General features: G+C 38.9%; 1 protein-coding gene across 4 annotated transcripts in view; it reads left to right on the top strand.

The window, feature by feature from the left end:
• The window catches only part of OPHN1 (oligophrenin 1), a 391,423-nt gene that overhangs the window by 182,576 nt on the left and 189,410 nt on the right, over positions 1–19,437 (top strand). For all 4 annotated transcript variants that reach the window (XM_074391741.1, XM_074391740.1, XM_003940936.4 and 1 more), the window contains one exon: positions 17,816–17,917. In XM_074391741.1, coding sequence (XP_074247842.1) covers positions 17,816–17,917 — 102 coding nt within the window. The remainder of the gene's footprint in view (positions 1–17,815; positions 17,918–19,437) is intronic.

The raw sequence follows: 19,437 nt of genomic DNA, 5'->3' as shown, positions 1-19,437 counted from the left end.
CTTCTATTTTGATATCTTGCTCTGCATCTTCCCACAATAATTAGCAACTTATTCTTTTAAAATTTTGAGATGGACAGAGTGCAGTAGCATAATCTCAGCTCATTGCAACCTCCCACCTCAGCCTTCAGAGTAGCTGGGAATACAGGCACATGCCTCCACACCCGGCTAATTTTTGTAATTTTTTTTGTAGAGACTGGGTTTTGCCATGTTACCTAGGCTGGTCTCGAACTCTTCAGCTCAAGTAGTCCTCCACCTTGGTCTCCCAAAGTGCTGATATTACAGGTGTGAACCACTGTGCTTGGCCTGGCAATTGATTCTTGATTTACTGTAACTGTTTGGGAAGGACGTGGCTAGCACATGACTTAATGTCAACATTTCTTTTTACAACTGAAAGGAATATTGGGCTTTTAGGATGCATCTCTTGTCCTTTGTGGACTATAGGGGTGTTGAAGGCCAGTTCTAATGGCCTGTCCTCTGTAGATTCCTCTCAAAGCAAAGTCTGTACCTGTTACAAACTTAGTTACTATATTTCAAGCTAGCACACGTAAGGAAGCTATGGGATGGAATCTTAAATTTATGCCTGACAAGCAAAACTAGAGAGTAAAGAGAAAATGGTTGTTTGCCTACGGCCTTAATTACTTTGGAGACAGGCAAATTTACAAGGACAGTATATGGGGTTGAAGTTATAATATGATCATGTACACAGAAAGCAGAGGAAGGATGGCAGAGATAGGATATGGGGATATCGAGAAAGACTTAGAGAAGGCACCATTGAGAAGATGATACATGCATGGAATCTTGAAGGATGATTTGAAATTAGACAGTGAAGTGGAGAGTAAGGTACAAGGATGCTAAGTGGAGGGCTCAGCTTGTGCAAAGATAGAAGGTTTTCAAAGTCCACACTGCCATCTCATGCATATCCTCTCAAGGTATGTATACTTAGTCCTGTAGTTAATACGGAACGCTTTGCAGTAGGGGAATGTAGTAGATTTTAGGTAGTTTTCTCCTCCTGTTACTGGTTTTTTGTCTTGGGTAAGATATTTAGATCTTCCTGAGGTTTACTTTCTAAATTTGTAAAACAGTACCACTAAAGTTTATTATATGGCAACTTTGATGATTGCTTGGGGATCAAATATCCAGACTATGCATGGTATATTAAAGCTACTCAGAAAATAACATTCTCTTTTCTTTGTACTTATGTTTGATTTCCTATATTACATTATATTTTAATTTAACAAGTGTATCTTGAGCACCCTTGTTCACCTGTTTCAATGCTAGTCCCTAGGGATAGAGTTGAACAAGATACCATCCTTGGCTTTAAGGAGCTACAAGGTATGTAAACTAACTCTTCTAATCACAGGACCATGGTTTCTTGTCTCCTCTGTGACATTGGGCAACCATCGAACCACTCATTTTCTAGCCTTGTGCAAAACTCCTCTTTATCCTTACCTATCTTTGCCTTTTTATCTGCCATCTCAGAAAACATCCTGGCCCTTCTCCTGCCCGTGGATGATCTCTTCATTTGGGGTTTTTATCCCATTCCTTGTCTTTTCTTATATTTTCTCCCTCTGTATAGCAACATACTTCCATTTCTCCTGTATTAAAAACAGAGCCCCGTTCTTACTGTTAAGGCCTGGAGAGACCACAGCATAACAGTTTTGGCTAAATGATGATAATCAACACATTGTAGCAGCAGGAACTTGGGAATTCCTCAATGTCCTCAAGATGGCCTGTTAGCAGGGAACAAGGTGCTTAGCTCAGTGGTGGCAGGAAGGAAATAATGGCAAGTATCAAGATTGTCCATAGCATGGTAGCTCACACCTGTAATCCCACCACTTTGAGAGGCTGAGGCAGGTGGATCACCTGAAGTAAGGAATCTGAGACTAGTCTGACCAACATGGTGAAACGCCGTCTCTACTAAAAAGATAAAAATTAGCCGGGTGTGGTGGCATGCATCTGTAATCCTAGCTACTCAGGAGGCTGAGGCAGGAGAATCACATGAACCTGGAAGGCGGAGGTTGTAGAGCTTAGATAGCACCATTGCACTCCAGCCTGGGTGACAAGAGTAGACCGCCATCTCAAAAATAAATAAATAAATAATAAATAAATAAAGATTGGCCATAACCAAATATGATCCTGTTCTAGAGGGCATGATTATCAGTGGAGGGTGTGATTCACACAACATTCATCTGGCACTCAAGTGGTATGCAAGGTAGAGACTGGGAATTCTGAACCAGACAGAAATCCTGAAAAGTCAGAGTCAGGCTAGTAGCCACACTGACATGACAGTAAGTCTGGTGTATGGGGCTAGAGTTCTTAATCCACCCTGCCTCACTGTAGACTTGTTCTCAGCAATTAGAGCCAAGGCAAACCTGTATGAGCAAATTAAGTAGCCTCCACTCTTGAAAGAAGAAACCAGTAAGCTAAAGGCCCTGCTATTTAAATAAGGAATCCTTTGAGAAAGTGTATTCTAAATAGAGGAAATCGTATGGTCAAAAAGCACAGTATGAAAAAGTGTGACATATTCGGAGAACATAGAGTAATCTGGGGTGGTTAGAATATAAGTATTTCATACAAGGAGTGCAAGAGGTGAAACTGGATAGTAGATTGGGGTGAGACTGCAGGGCCTTGAATGCAAGGCTAAAGAGTTTGTACTTGGTACTGAGTTAAGTCTACTAGTACTGTCTTATACTTGGTGTCTGTGGGATCTCATTTAGGGGTGTACTGTGTCCTTAAAGCCTTTACTTACAAAATATATGGTGGTTTCTTCACCAGGTTATCTACTTCTGCATTGGGAATACTGAGAGTCAGAAGGTTAAAATTTTTGTTTAAGGTAATGTAAGTGATAAATGGAAAATGTAGAATTTGAACCTGGTTTAGTGCCCTTTCCTAGTATATAACCTAATGTATTGTTGAGGTTAGATGTAAGGGCTTTGGAGTCACTTGTGGGTTTGAATCTCTATTTCCTTTACTTCTATTAGCTTGTGTAACTTTGGAACAGTTCATTTTCTGAGGCTCAGGCTCATTCCACTTCTGTAAGATTGGGATAAGAATAGTAACATTTACAGGCTTGCATGAGGATTCAAAGAGGTAATGCAAATCAAGTGCTTAACATGACAACTTACAAATAATACTTAATAAGTGGTAACTATTTCTAGTAATACATATGTTAGATTAGAAAATTGTGTTTTTACTGGAAAAGGTTACTCAGAATAGTAGAATAAAAGTCATTGATCCAGTATTCTGATGTTATAGTCATACCTGGATAGGAATTCATGCTTGTTTTGCACTGAGGTTGCAAATTCGGTTCATGTGTTCATTCACTGATTCACTAAACAGATACTAATTTGGCCACACTCTGTACTTGACACCATTCCTTGTACAATGAACAGGAGAGGTGAAATCTCTGCTCATGTAGACCTTATATTTTAGTGCTGTGCCAGAGGGTAGGAGGCAGATGTTAAACAAATAATTAGATAAATAACTTCAGATGGCAGTAAATGCTTTGAAGACAATGAAATGGGTGATTTGATAAGATGTTTCTTGTAGGGGTGGACTTGGGTCTAGGGCAACTTTAGAAGGAGTCATAATGGAAAGCCTCCTAAGATGTAACACTTCAGATGCGACCCAAACATTGAAAAGGAGCCAGTCATGAGAAAAATTGGAGAAAGAGTATTCTAGTCATGGCAAGCACACAAGGGTCCTGAGGTAGGAACAAGCTTAGTGGTTTGTCTAAGGAACTGAAAGAAGGCCTTCATGTCTGAAGTGAACACTGATATTCCAAGTGTAGTGTGGAGCCCTGGAAGTTTTTAACTGCAGGGAATGATATGATTGATTTATGTTTTTGATAAGAATGAAAGCTTTTGTTTATTGGACAGTGATAAACACATTACATTCATTTATTTCATTTAGTCAGGCTTCACACAACCCAACAAAATACGATGTTATTCTTGTGATTATTTTAGAGATTTAGAAATCTGACGCTTAGTAAGGTCAAAATTTTAAAGGTCACAAAATTATTGTTATTCATAGAACCAAGATTTGAGTTTGGGTCTATTTGGTCCTAAGCCTACATGGCTTTTATTAAGCTAACATATATATAACAGGCCAGGTGCAGTGGTCCACACCTGTAATCCCAGCACTTTGAGAGGCCAAGGCGGGTGGATCACTTGAGGTCAGGAGTCCGAGACCTGCCTGGCCAACATGGTGAAACCCTGCCTCTATCAAAAATACAAAGAATAGCTGGGCTGGTGGCCAGTGCCTCTAATCCCAGCTACTCGGGAGGCTGAGGCAGGAGAATTGCTTGAACCCAGGAGTCAGAGGTTGCAGTGAGCCGAGATCATGCGACTACCCTCCAGCCTGGGTGACAGAGTGAGACTCCATGTCAAAATAAATAAATAAATAAATAAATAAATAAATAAAATAAACTACATATAACAACATTGGCTATTTTAATCATTTTAAGTGTGTAATTCAGAAATATTGATTATATTCAAAATGATACGCAACCGTCACCATCAAATATTACCAGAATCCTTTCATCACCCCAAGTAGAAACTCTGTATCCTTTAAGCAATTACTCCCCATTATCCCCAACCTTGGTAAAGTTTAATTTACTTTCTGTCTCTATGAATTTTCTTATTCTAGCTGGGCTCGGTGGCTCATTCCTGTAATCCTAGCACTTTGGAAGGGCAAGAAGGGCAGATCACCTGAAGTCAGGAGTTCGAGACCAGCCTGGCCAACATGGAGAAATCCTGTGTCTACTAAAAGTACAAAACTTAGCCAGGTGTGGTGGCTCATGCTTAGAGTCCTAGCTACATGGGAGGTTGAGGCAGGAAAATCACTTGAACCCAGGAGGCAGAGGTTACAGTGAGCTGAGATTGTGCCACTGCACTCCAGCCTGGGCAACACAGCAAGACTTCATCCTTTTTTTTTTCTTTTTTTGGGACGGAGTTTCGCTCTTGTTACCCAGGCTGGAGTGCAATGGCGCGATCTCGGCTCACCGCAACCTCCACCTCCTGGGTTCAGGCAATTCTCCTGCCTCAGCCTCCTGAGTAGCTGGGATTACAGGAGCGCGCCACCATGCCCAGCTAATTTTTTGTATTTTTAGTAGAGACGGGGTTTCACCATGTTGACCAGGATGGTCTCGATCTCTTGACCTCGTGATCCACCCGCCTCAGCCTCCCAAAGTGCTGGGATTACGGGCGTGAGCCACCGTGCCCGGCCGAAGACTTCATCTTAAAAAAATAAAAAGAGTTTTCTTATTCTAAATATTTCATATAAATGAATTCATACTGTATTTCTCTTTTTCTGTCTGACCTATTTTAATTAGCATAATGTTTTCCAGGTTCATTTGTGTTGTAGCATGTATCAGAAGTTCCTTCCTTTTTACGGGTTAATAATATTCTATCTTATATATATATACCATATATTTTTTGCCCATTTATCCATTAATAGACATTTGGGTTTTTTTCCACCTTTTGGCTATTGTGAATACTGCAGGAAGCATTGGTCAGCAAGTGTCTGCTTGAGTCCTTGTTATTGATTATTGTGGGCATATGCTTTGGAAGGAAATTACCTGGTTATATGGTAATTCTGTGTTTAAATTTTTGAGAACATGACAAAATATTTACCTGGATGCCTATACCATTTTACTTTCCCATCAGCAGTGCATAAGGGTTCCAATTTCTTCAAATCCTCAAATCCACTTATCTTTCCACATAGACAATTTTCATTACTTATTTTTTTTAGAGGCAGGTTCTAAGTCTGTCACCCAGGCTGGAGTGCAGTGGCACGATAATAGCTCACTGCAGCTTTGGATTCCTGGGTTCAAGAGATCCTCCTATCTCAGCTTCCTGAGTAGCTAGTAATACAAGTACATGCTACTGCATCCAGCTTTTTTTTTTTTTTTTTTTTTTTTTAAGAGATGGGGGAGGGGGGTCTCACCATGTTGTCCAGGCTGGTCTCGAACTCATGGCTTCAAGCTGTCCTTCTGCCCCAGCCTCCCATAGCTCTGAGATTATAGGCTATTTTCTGTATCTTTTATTTTAGACATCCTAATAAGTGTGAAGTCATATTTCATTGTGATTTTGATTTGTATTTCCAACAACTAATAATGTTGAATATCTTTTTATGTTTTCATTGGCCATTCCTGTATCTTGTGATATGGCCATATGTCTATTGAAATTTTGCTCATTTTTTTTTTTTTATTGTTGAGTGTTTTTCTTTTTTTGAGGTGGAGTTTTGCTCTTGTTGCCCAGGCTGGAGTGCAATGGCAAGATCTTGGCTCACTGCAACCTCCGCCTTTCAAGTTCAGGCGATTCTCCTACCTCAGCCTCTCGAGTAGCTGGGATTACAGGCGCCCGCCACCATGCCAAGCTAATTTTTTATATTTTTAATAGAGACAGGGTTTCACCTTGCTGGCCAGGCTGGTCTTGGACTCTTGACCTCAGGTGATCCAACCACCTCAGACTCCCAAAGTGTAGGGATTACAGGCATGAGCCACGAGTTTTAAGAGTTCATTTTATGTTTTGCATACTAGACCTTTATCAAATATATTTGCATAATTGTGTATAATTTTATATAAACGTGATCATACACCATTCTGTTTTGTAACTTCTTTTGATACTCACTAATCTCACGGATATCCCTCTAGGTCAATAAATGTTATTTTCTTTTACCGTTTGTAATGACTCATGATGTTCCATTACATAAATGATATATAATTTAGTTTGTTTTTAATTTTTTTGTTCCATTTTGCTATTATTAGTAATAGTATATATAGCAAACATTTTCGTAAAATACGAACTTAATGAAGAAGATAAAACGGCAATTTCATTGGAACTTTTTAACATTTGCCTTTCTGAAACTGTTAATAATTGCCCAGAAAAATAAGTGACAATATTAAAGTCTTAACAATACAATAAATTTGAGCTATTTTATGTGCACAGAATACACAGAACTTTGTATCCAACCTTTGCGTACAAAGACATTAACAAATATAAACTTTGCATTAGGCTATAAAGGAAGGCTCCAAAATTCAAAAGATTCAATATCATTTAGAGTATGTTTTCTAATCATAAGAAAATAAAATTAAAAATTAATGATAAATATTAAAACATTCCATATTTGGGACCTCACATAATGATAAATATTCTTTGGGTTACAAAATATATATTTTACAATGAAAGGACAATGACGTCAGTATATATCCACATTTATACGACACAGTTCAGTATGTAGAAAGAAGTTCATTGTTTTAGATATATTGATCAACAAACAAGAAAGAATAAAAACAAATGTATTGAGCATTTAAATTAAAAAAAAAAATGGTGACAACAAAACCTACCCAAAGTGACAAAACAGCTGGACATATAGGACTGAAGGGCAGAAGTCAAATAAATGAAAAAAACAACTATAACAATATAAAATGGCAGAGGTAATTAGCAAAACCAAAACTTGGTTATTGAAAGGATTAACAAAATAGACTGGCAGGAAGATGCAAAACAAACACAGTAGAGAATGTAGAGTAAAATAAATGAAATATTACAGACAAAATGGGCTTGTTAAAGAAACCCATCATTCTCAGCAAACTGACACAAGAACAGAAAATCAAACACCACATGTTCTCGCTCATAGGCGGGTGTTGAACAATGAGAACACATGGACACAGGGAGGGGAGCATCACACACTGGGGTCTGTTGGGGGGAAATAGGGGAGGGACAGTGGGGGTTGGGGAGTTGGGGAGAGATAGTACGGGGAGAAATGCTAGCTATAGGTGAAGGGAAGGAAGGCAGCAAATCACACTGCCATGTGTGTACCTATGCAACAATCTTGCATGTTCTTCACATGTACCCCAAAACCTAAAATGTAATAAAAAAAGACGAAATAATTATAATACATTTGGAAAAAAGAGATAAGGTAAATTCCTAGAAAAATGTAAATGGCCAAAAGTTGGCAAAAGGAAAAATGGAGACTTTTAGTAGACAGATAAAGATATTGAAATGGAATTCATACATCCTCTCTCATTCACTCCATCAGAAAAAGTAGTCCAAAAAAATTAGCCTTAGAAATGAGCCGGTTCAAATCTTTTCATTATTAGTGTAAAAGGAGAAAAATTATGTGGTTATTGTAATCAACCTAGAATTGCAGGACAGTTACTTAAGTAAATAATATTTACATGATAAAAACCTGTAACAAATACACTAAATGGAGAAACTTGAAATATGTTTGTCTTAAGATGGAGAACAAGACAGATACTCATTTGTCTACTATTGTTTAACCCAGTACTGGAGAGTCTCACCAATACTATTAGAATGCAAATTGGCCAGGTGCGGTGGCTCATGCCGGTAATCCCAGCACTTTGGGAGGCCGAGACAAGCAGATCACCTGAGATCAGGAGTTCAAGACCTGCCTGGCCAACATGGCAAAAACCCATCTCCACTAAAAATACAAAACATTAGCCAGGCGTGGTGGCTCATGCCTGTAGGTGCAGCTACTTGGGAGGCTGAGGCAGGAAAATTACCTGAACCCAGGAGGTGGAGGTTGCAGTGAGTCAGGATCACACCACTGTGCTCCAGCTTGGGCAACAGAGTGAGACTCCTTCCCAAAAAAGGAAAAAGAAAATTAAGTAAGTGCACAAAGATGGGAAGGAAAGATTTAAAATTGGTTACTATTTGAAAAACATTACAAAACAGTTTGGTGTTATTTGCAGATGATATAATTATATAACTGGGAAAATCGGCAGCATGAGTAAATTTTATGAGGACTAATAAGAAATTCGCCAGGTTGGCAATGACACAAGTGATTTACCAAAGTTAATATTTTTAACATGTGAAATAAGTAACCAGTAAATGTGATAAGTTATTGACATGGGAGTGGGGCAGGGAAGTGCTGGGAACAGAAAGGGGGGGGTCCCTGGCTAGGGCTTCACACCTGGGCCTGTGCCCATGGATGTAGGTGAGGACAGGGATTTCTGTTTTCACGCCCAAATGTTGCATTTTCCAAAACCACCTTGGCCCACTATGCCCCCATGCTGTGCCTGTAAAAACCTTACGACCCTAGTGGGCAGAGACACAAGTGGCTGGATATCAAGAGGAACACAGAGGCAGAAGAACACACAGAAAAACGCACAAAGCGGCTGGACGTGGAGAGAAGCAGAGGGACGGCAGACACCAGCAGATGCCAGCAGGCCATCTATGGCAGGACAATGTGGAGTTCAGCGGAGGGCGATCAGAGGAGAGCTTGGCTATTGAGCGGCCTGACTCCTGGGGAAAACCACCTTCCTACTCCATAGACATTCTGACTCTCCATCCATCTGCTGAGAGCTACTTCATCATTCAGTAAAACCTTGCACTCATTCTCCAATCCCACGTGCGATCCGATTTTTCCCGTACACCAAGGCAGGAAACCCGGGATACAGAAAGCCCTCTCTCCTTGTGATAAGTCAGAGGGTCTAATTGAGCTGATCAACACAAGCTGCCTATAGACAAAAAAACTAAAAGAGCATACTGTAACACAGGCCCACTGGGGCTTCAGAAGCTGTACGCATTTTTCCCTAGATGGTGTGGTGGGGTTAGAGCTCATGTGCCCCACAACCTGCCCATCTGCATGCGCCCCCTAGAGGTCTGAGCAGAAGGGCACTGAAAAAGTGAGTCACACCCCGTCTCATGCTCTGTGAGGGGAATAAGAGAACTTTTCCCCTTTCAGTATCATTCACATTAGCAATAAAAACTAAAATATGCAGACATTATTTTTAAAAGGAATGCACAAGATCTCTATTGTGAAAAACATTAAAGTCTAGTGAAGGACATGGAAGAAAATGTAAATAAAATCTAAATAAATTCTAGACCTTTCCTGTTTTCAGATGGGTTTTGTTAATATTATACAGATGTTAATTCTCCTCCAATTAATCTATAAATTATAGTTTAGTTGGGTTTTTAACTTAATATTCAAAAATAGCTAAGTAAACCTTAAAAAAAAGATAAAAGAAGGGAGATTTTCTCTACCAGGCCGCACGCATGTTACAAAGTCAGTGGTGTGAAAACAGTCTGATATTGGTCCTGAAATAGAAGGCTAGTCAAACAGAATAGATACGTGAAGTTCAAACCCATATAGTAATTTAATATAAAATAAAAATTGTACTCCAAATTAATAGAGAGTGGAAAAATTCATAGGTGATTAATAGGAATAATGAATATATAGAGAAATATAAAGCTGGATTCCTACCTGACATCACAAACAATGCTGAATTCCAGATGGATAAAAGGCCTACAAGTGAAAAGGAAAACTCAAAGATGGTTTTGTATCCTGTGACCTCCTCCCCATGTGATCATCTAAGTGGAAGTTTAAGGTCTACAGGGATCTGATGAAATCTTTAGGAGTAATGCCTTCCCAGGGCCGCTCATTTCACTTCATTATAAGGGCTCTGTACAGGTCTTGTTTTGTGCCATTTATTAATTAGTTTTAAAAGATTAAACATATTTTTTTCATCATTTTAGAATTTTAGCCCAGAGTCAGCATATCTTATCGATCAACCACCCTTCTAAGAATGGACCTCTCCCCTTATGTTTTCATTTTCAATCTAGCAGAAACATCCTTCCTGGTTCTGGAAGAGTGCTGCAGTGTATGTTCTAACTCTGCTTTCTTTTAACATTTCTGCCTTGCGGGAATTAAAGATTGCTACTAAAGATCATTCAGTCATTATTATCATTTTGTCATGGGGGATATGGGAGGTTAGCTATCCAGAAAACATTGACTGGTTTTTCCATGATATTTAAATTACAAATATTTTAGGCCACTTTTAAACTGAATGATAGAAATAGGTGCTCTTGTCAGAGGAAATTTGAATAGAAGGTTGCTTTTGCCAGACACAGGAGAATTCACTCATCTCATTCTAAGGCTCTTAACCAAAGGACAGCCTTTGGCTTGTCTAGCATATGGATCTTTGATCTGTCATAAAGCTAGTAACTTTATTTCTGGGACATGTTTTATCAGTAGGTAGTAAAAGTTAAATGTGGCCTAGTCTTTGATTAATATTTAAGGAGGAAGAGGTATTTTTCAAAATATCAGAGTTCTGTTTGGATCACAGAGAATACTCATTGTCATGTAGCACAACACTAGAAGGCTACAAAGAATTAGAATATTTGATGGATAGAGAATAGGCTAAGGGCAAGGAAACCAAATTGGAAACCTGAGCTCTGCATCCCCTTACTTACCTAAAGCATATGTCATGCTCAGATACATAATTCCTATTAATTGCCGGTTGTGGGAAGGAGTAGTTGGAAAACCACAAATGAGATTGTTTTAAACTTACTTATATACTGGATTGAGATATCATATTTTAAAGAATAGCTAATTTGAATAGCTAAAATTTAATACTCTTCTTCACAAATTTGGATTTGGACTGTCTGCTTAGGTTTTGTTTACTAACCTGATTACTTTGGCCCAAGACCCGACTCAAATTATTTGAATTCTTAGAGTCACTTAAATTGTTTATCTGTGTTAGCCTTTGGTATCTCTTTTATAAAGTGCAGATAATAAAATCTTATCTCACACTCAGAAAATAAACCAGGCAAAATGTTTAATAGTCATTACCTTTATGCAGTGGGCTTTGCAATAGGGTAAGATTTTCACTTTTTACAAGTTGTATACTTCTGAATTGTTTAAACTTATTTCACTTCACACAGGTATTGTTTTCATAATTTTTAGAATAAAAAATAAGATAAGAAAAGGTCATAACCGATATCCAGGTACAAAGGATAGACCAAACATGGAAATTGAATTATACTTTATCAGGAAACCTGACTGAAACTATTGTAAACAGACTCTTTGAATAAAATTTAAAGACCCAGAAGAATAGGATAAATGGTGGAAGAAACAATAGCAACACAATTTTGCAAACTAGAATGAAAATGGATGACTGGTATCTTACTTACCAGATGTAGTAAAGCCAAGTCTTAAGATGCCAATGGAGAAAGCCAAGAACAATCCTGATTGATTTTAGTGGTGAATCCTGAAGACTCAATTTTAAAAAAGCAATTATGAACTTCAGGGAATATAAAGAGTTGTCCAGGAAATTAAGATTAAGCATACTGTGCTATAGGAATCAGCTATAAATAGTGTTTACATAGTAATAATAGTGTAAATACTGAATGTAGATGAAACACACTTTTCATAAAAGTATATTGGGGGTATGAGAGGAAAGGAAGTATGTGTAGGGGAAAGTGATATTACTGGTGGTTGTAATAGGACAGGAAGAATAAACAGAGCTAAATTTTCACTTTTCATATTGGGAAGTTAATAGGGAATACATAAATTTTAAAAATTAAACAGTAATTAAAAAATTAATTCTAAGACTCTAGAGATATGAAAATAAAGACAAAAAGAATGAACGTAAAGAGATCAAAGTTATTTCTGGGAAAGGGGAAATAGAAAAAGGACAGAGGATTGTTGCCTGTTTTAACCAAGTACATGGAACTAGATGCTTATTTGATTAAAGAAAATCTTTTATAAAATATCTTAAGCTTTAAATATTTATTAAGTGATGATTTGTACCTTATGAGTGTGATGGTGCAATGCAGCTCTCAGGCTTTATTTCCTCTCTTTACTCTCTGATTCCTTATAGAATTGTATACATTAGTATGATGTAAGAAAAAATTTAAATGTTAAACCTAGCAATCAGAGTTAATGTGAAAATTTCAATTAAATCATGTGTAATAGAGAACCTCATACTGCTTGGCAAATATGTGTTCTCCAGAAATAGAATTTCTTTCTCCTTCTCCATAAGGTCAACAAGTCTCTTGGTACAGTGCTTTTCTTGAACATGGGAACTGACTTTTGATAAGAGCTTCTCCTACATTTGGGACTTTCAGTGAAATTGATCTTAGAATGAAAGTTCTTTTTAGCTAATATTGGGATGGCTCAGAAGTAGTAGACTATGGTTATTGCTAGTTAACTTTAGTAAAATTAATTATAAGTGGGCTCACAAAGGAATAGAAAATCTGAATAGACCTATAATGAGTGATGCTGTTGAGTTATTAATCAAAGAATTTTGCAGGAAGAGAAGCGCAGGATTAGATGGCCTCATTGGTGTATTTCGCTAATTGCTTAAGTAACTCACACTAACCCTTAACAAATCATTCTGTGATTCTAATACTTTGCTCTAAGTATTGTACTTAAAACCAGACAATAAATTGGAACTATAAATCAATATCCCTTACAAATACAGACACAAAAATCCTCAACTAGCAAATTAAATACAACAGCATATAAAAATAATTATACACCATAATGATGTGAGATTTATCCTAGGAGTATGTGGTTGATTTAATGTCTGAAAAATTAATCAATGTAATATACATAGATTATTACATGTAACATACATAGATATTAATAGGTTAAATAACAAAAAGCACATAAACATCTCCATAGACCTAGAAAAAGCATTTGACAAGATTCGACACTTTTTCCTGATAAATTTATGGAACAAACTAGAAATTCAAGGGAACTTCTTCAACTTGATTAATGGCAGCTATAACCAAAATCAGAAGTTAACATCACACTTAAGGGAAAGATTAAAATCTTTCCCCCTATGGTAAAGAACAAGATAAGGATGTTCGTTCTCCTCACTTCAATTCAACATTGCACTGGAGGTTCTGGTTAGCGTACTGGAAAGTAAAAACTATGTCTATTTGCAGATGACTTCATGTTGTATATAGAAAATCCTAAGGAACACACACACAGAGAATTAATGAAGGCGTTCAACCCAACATTGTGTAGAATCCAGGATCAGTATATAAAAGTAAATTTTATTGGCTGGGCATGGTGGCTCACGCTTGTAATCCCAGCACTATGGGAGGCCGAGCTGGGCTGATCACGAAGTCAGGCGGTCGAGCCAGCCTGGCCAATACGGTGAAATCCATCTCTACTAAAAATACAAAAATTAGCCAGGAGTCGTGGCATGTGCCACGTGTAATCCCAGCTACTTGGGAGGCTGAGGCAGAAAAATTGCTTGAACTTGGGAGATGGAGGTTGCAGTGAGCCGAGATTGTGCCATTGCAATCCAGCCTGGGCAACAGAGCAAGGCTCCGTCTCACAAAATAATAAAAATAAATAAATTTTATTTCTATCTACTTTGGAATAAAATTATATTTCCATTGACATTAATAAATAATGTGACCATTAAGAAAACAATCCCATTTAATCAAAATGATTAAAATACGTAGGTAAAAATTTGACAAAAGATGTGCAAGACTTACATGCTGAAAGTTACAAAATATCATTGAAAGAAATTAAAGAATCCCTAAATCAGTAGAAAGACAACTGTGTTCATGAGCTGAAACCCTTCATATTGTTAAGATGGCATTACTCATCAAGTTGATCTACAGATTCAATGCAAGCCGTATCAAAATCCCAGCTGGCCATTTCACACAAATTGACAAGGTGATCCTAATATTCACATAGAAATGGAAAGGACCAGAATAGAAAAAAAATGTCAAAGGAAAATTTTTAAACTTCAAAACTTACTACAGTCTGGGTGTGGTGGCTCACACCTGTAATTCCAACACTTTGGGAGGCTGAGGTGGGCAGATTACCTGAGGTCAGGAGATCGAGACCAGACTGGCCAACATGGTGAAACCCCCATCTTTTCTAAAATACAAAATTAGCTGGGTGTAGTGGTGCATGCCTGTAGTCAGTTACTTGGGAGAGTGAGGCAGGAGAATCTCTGTTTGTGTGTGTGTGTGTGTGTAAGAGAGAGAGAGAGAGAGAGAGAGAGCGAGCCAGCGTCTCACTCTGTCACTCAGGCTGGAGTGCAGTGGTGCAATCTCAGCTCACTGCAACCTCTGCCTCCCAGGTTCAAGTGATTCTCCTGCCTCAGCCTCCTGAGTTGCTGGGAATACAGGTGCATGCCACCAAGCCCAGCTAATTTTTGTATTTTTATTAGAGATGGGGTTTTACCATGTTGCTTAGGCTAGTCTAGAACTCCTGACCTCGTGATCTGCCCCCCTCGGCCTCCCAAAGTGCTGGGATTACAAGAAGAATCTCTTGAACCCAGGAAGTGAAGGTTGCAGTGAGCTGAGATTGCGCCACTGCACTCCAGCCTGGGCAACAAGAGCGAAATTACATCTCAAAACAAAACAAAACAAAACAAAACTTACTACAAATCCACAGTAATCAAGATCGTGTGGTGCTGACATAAAGATAGATGAATAGATAAATAGAATAGAAAACTTAGTGTCCAGAAACGAACATTTATGGTTCATTGATATTTTACAAAGATGTTAAAAACAATCAATTGGGGAAGAATACTGTTTTGAATAAATGGTGCTGGGACTACTGGATATTAACTAGCAAAAGTAAATGTAGGAAATCCGTCACCAAAGGCCATAGTGCAGATTCCAGTTAATATGAAAGGTGTAGAATAGGAAAATCCATAGAGATAGAAAGTAGAGGCCGGGTGCGGTGGCTCACGCCTATAATCCCAGCACTTTGGGAGGCCGAGGTGGGTGGATCACGAGGTCAAGAGATCGAGACCATCCTGGTCAACATAGTGAAACCCCGTCTCTACTAAAAATACAAAAATTAGCTGGGCATGGTGGCACACGCCTGTAGTCCCAGCTACTCAGGAGGCTGAGGCAGGAGAATGGTTTGAACCCAGGAGACAGAGGTTGCGGTGAGCCAAGATTGTGCCATTGCACTCCAGCCTGGATAACAAGAGTGAAACTCTGTCTCCAAAAAAAAAAAAGAAAGTAGACTGTGGCTTTTTGAAGGTGGGTGGAAGGGAGAATGGAAAGTGACTGCTAGTGTGATTAAGATTTCATTTTGAGGTGATGAAAATATTTTGGAATTAGGTAACAGCAGTGGTTGCACAGCTTTGTGAATATGCTAAAAAACCACTGAATTGTACACTTTGAAAGGATGAATTTCATGGTATGAGAATTATATTTCAGTTTTTAATTTAAAAATTGAATTGAAGGAGAAAGTATTCCACAGAATCTTATCAGTTCTTGGTGAAGGCAGTAAGATTTTCTCGCTCATGCTTTTGTCAAATAATTGCTACTGTAAATCGATTCAACAGCTGAAGGAATAGTTTGTCCTTCCTATGTTTTGTATGAAAATGTCTACCTCCTGTGTTTTGGTATCTGAGTTCGAGTTGGGCTGTGGAACTACTCGAGTTTTATTTATAAGATGTTCTGATTATTTATAAGCCCCTGAATGTTATTCCACCCATGATAATCTGAACTACATGGACTATGATCTTGGATGTTAGTTCGCCGTATTTGAACCTTAATTTCCTTTACAATATCTGCTTCTCAGGGTTGTAAAGTCTAAATGAGATAATAGATTTTAAGTGTCTATCATAGTGCCTGGTCCTGATGTAGGGCTTGGTTAATGAATGTTAGCTTCCTCCCTGCATCTTTCCTTCATTAAAAAAAATTACTCTGGTAAAAAGCACATTTTTTTTTTCCCCCCCTGAGATGGAATCTTGTTCTCTCGCCCAGACTGAAATTCAGTGGCACGATCTTGGCTCACTGCAACCTCCACCTCCCAGGTTCAAGCAATTCTCCTGCCTCCACGTCCCAAGTAACTGGGATTACAGGCATGTGCCACCATGCCCCACTAATATTTTTTTGTATTTTTTGTAGAAATGGGGTTTCACCATGTTGGTCAGGCGGGTCTCGAACTCATGACCTCAGTTGATTTGCCTGCCTTGGCCTCCTAAAGTGCTGGGATTAAGGCGTGAGCCACCATGCCCGGCCAAAAGCACATCTCTTTTAGGTCACAGTTCACTCAGCTCCGTCCTAGCTTCCTGCCCAGCAACGGATTGCTTGTAGCAATGAACCATGGGTGAATTCTTTTTTCTTTTATCTGTGTGTCCCCTACTATGCGTCTTCTACTGCCTGGCACATTGCAGGTGGTCAGTGGTTTTGGATTTCGCGTGAGGTGACACAAGCCATTTACACTGATTTTCCAGCATGGCGCTAAGAGAATAGTAGAGTGTCAGCATTAGTCTGTGACAAAGGAGCATTGTTAGTGCTACTTTAGATGCTGTGTTTCTTCCAGTTGTGCTGAGCAGCAGAGAACTTAATTAAATTTCATACTCAAGAAGAGTAAAGGCTGAGTCCTTCATCTGCCATAAATCTTTTCAGCCCTTGCTTTCTAGTTAAACTTTCCAGGATTTTTTTCTCTGTTTTTAATATCAGCTTTTAATATTCAGGCGCGAAGTGCTTAAATAATAGCAAGTAATTCATTTACTCTTAACCACGGGGACAAACTGTTTGCAACTGCTTGAGTTGGGGACATTAGGAGTGAAGTGCTTGAATAATATCAAGTAATTCATTAAAAGAGACAATCCCAGGTTCCTGTTTCTTTGGAAATGTTTTACTTCTTATTAGCTATCTAAGTGCATTGTAGATTAACCTTTTATGACAGATATTTAGTTCACTTTTGTGTTACGTCTTCTTCGTTTGTAAGAAAATTTGAATGAGTGGTTAATGTATGTGAAAAATTTTGGAGGGAAGAAAAGATATCTACTATACAAGTGCTTTTAAGGTATCATTCTCTGAGGAGCAGCTTCCATAGCTTTCAGCTGCACAAATAGGCACTGCCATTTCTGCAGGCAAAATGGTTTGGGGTTATATTTCAGGAAGTTGAAACTGCTGAGACCAATGCAAAGCTAATTCTCTGTTGCTTTTCTTTCCTTCCCAGGAGCTAGAGGGACTGACCACCTGAAACCTGACACTGTCTCCTTCATTCTCATTTCTAAGCAGACAGCTACAGACATTTTATTTTTGCCTTTCTCTCCCACCTCTAGGAGCGGAAAAAGAAATTTGAAAAGGATGGTGAGAGGTTTTATTCTTTGCTGGATCGGCACTTACACCTGTCTTCCAAAAAGAAAGAATCTCAGTTACAAGAGGTATGTTCACCAAGCCTGCCCCTGTCTTCCATTACTGGCTATGCCTTAGAAACAGGGTGAATTTTGCGCTGCAAGGCTTTTCCCATATCCTGTCTCAGCAGGGAACCTCATGTGATAGTAGCACTTGCAGTCAAGACTGTGGCCTGAAACTCAGAAGCCCTGAGTACTAGCCAGCTCTTCACTAATTCAGGGTGTCACCTTGGATAGGATATTTCTTTCTTTGCTTCATTCCTATATCTCTAAGAAGAGTCGAGAGTCCCTTTCAATTGCAAGTCCAAAATCTAGGCGAGGATAAAGTTAAACTAGTGTTGTATTTGGTAGAGATCAGGTACAGATCTCCTACTTTTTTTTTTTTTTTTTTTCCCTGAGATATTCCATAACCTTTTTTTGTGTGTGGGGGGGTAGGGGAGTTTCCTGTTTTGGGACTACCGCTTACCTGGGTCTTGCAGTGGCTTCTGTTCAAATTAGCTACCATTCAGTGGGACCCTACCATGTGCCAGGAACTGTACTGGATACAACATGACTACAGAAACAATGAGACATGATTTCTGCCCTTCTGCAGCTTACTGTTGGGCTACTAAATAAGAAAACATATTACTCTGTTTATACAAATAGAATTTTTTACATACTTTAATATGGTTCTTTTCTTGGGGGTGGGAAATGAGAATAGAAGACTTATGTTTGGATGTGGGGAATTGCCTTTGTGGAAGAATGTTGCCCTTCCAGTTTGATGTGGTCGTTAAAAAAAAATAGGTAAAGGTGAAAATGGAGAAATGGGCCTTTCAAACAGAGACCAGTGGCCCGAAGGATGGAAGGAACATAACTAGAATTCTGTTTTAGGAATATCAAACTGGCACAGATTGTAGGGTGAGTTGGATCAGGGAGAGAGTAGAAGCAGGATAACCAATTTAGGAAATTATTGATCTAGGAAATGATATAAGTGAAAGGGTCAGAGCCATAAGAGAGACACTGGGGAAGGAAAAGAAGGAATAAACTGATTGAGAATTTTTCTAATGGAAGAAGGGATCTGTATGTTCGATGAAAGATTCAGTAGTAGTGGAGATTTTAAAGATTCAAGTATGAAAGGAGATATCTGATGGAATAAGGTCATAGGCATGAGATGTCATCTTGTCCCCAGTCACAGATTGTGGCAGAGCTGGAGCTTACCTCCTGATAACTGGTTTCATAGATATCTATCACATCATCTGAGGTGCTTGAAGCTGATAGGTCAAGAGACTTAGTGTGGCTGGGTGCAGTGGCTCATGCCTGTAATCCCAGCACTTTGGGAAGCCGAGATAGGTGGATCACTTGAGGTCAGGAGTTCTCGGCCAGGCTGGCCAACATGGCGAAACCCCAGCTCTACTAAAAATACAGAATTAGTGCACGTAGTGGCACATGCCTGTAATCTGAGTTACTGGAGAGGCTGAGGCAAGAGAATCACTTGAACCCAGGAGGCAGAGATTGCAGTGAGCTGAGATCACACCATTGCACTCCAGCCTGGGTGACAAGAAGGAAACTGT

This window comes from Saimiri boliviensis, chromosome X (assembly GCF_048565385.1).
Source record: "Saimiri boliviensis isolate mSaiBol1 chromosome X, mSaiBol1.pri, whole genome shotgun sequence".
In the NCBI taxonomy this organism is placed as follows: Eukaryota; Metazoa; Chordata; class Mammalia; order Primates; family Cebidae; genus Saimiri; species Saimiri boliviensis.
The sequence above is the reverse complement of the archived record's forward strand: the minus strand, read 5'-3'. Positions and strand labels throughout refer to the sequence as shown.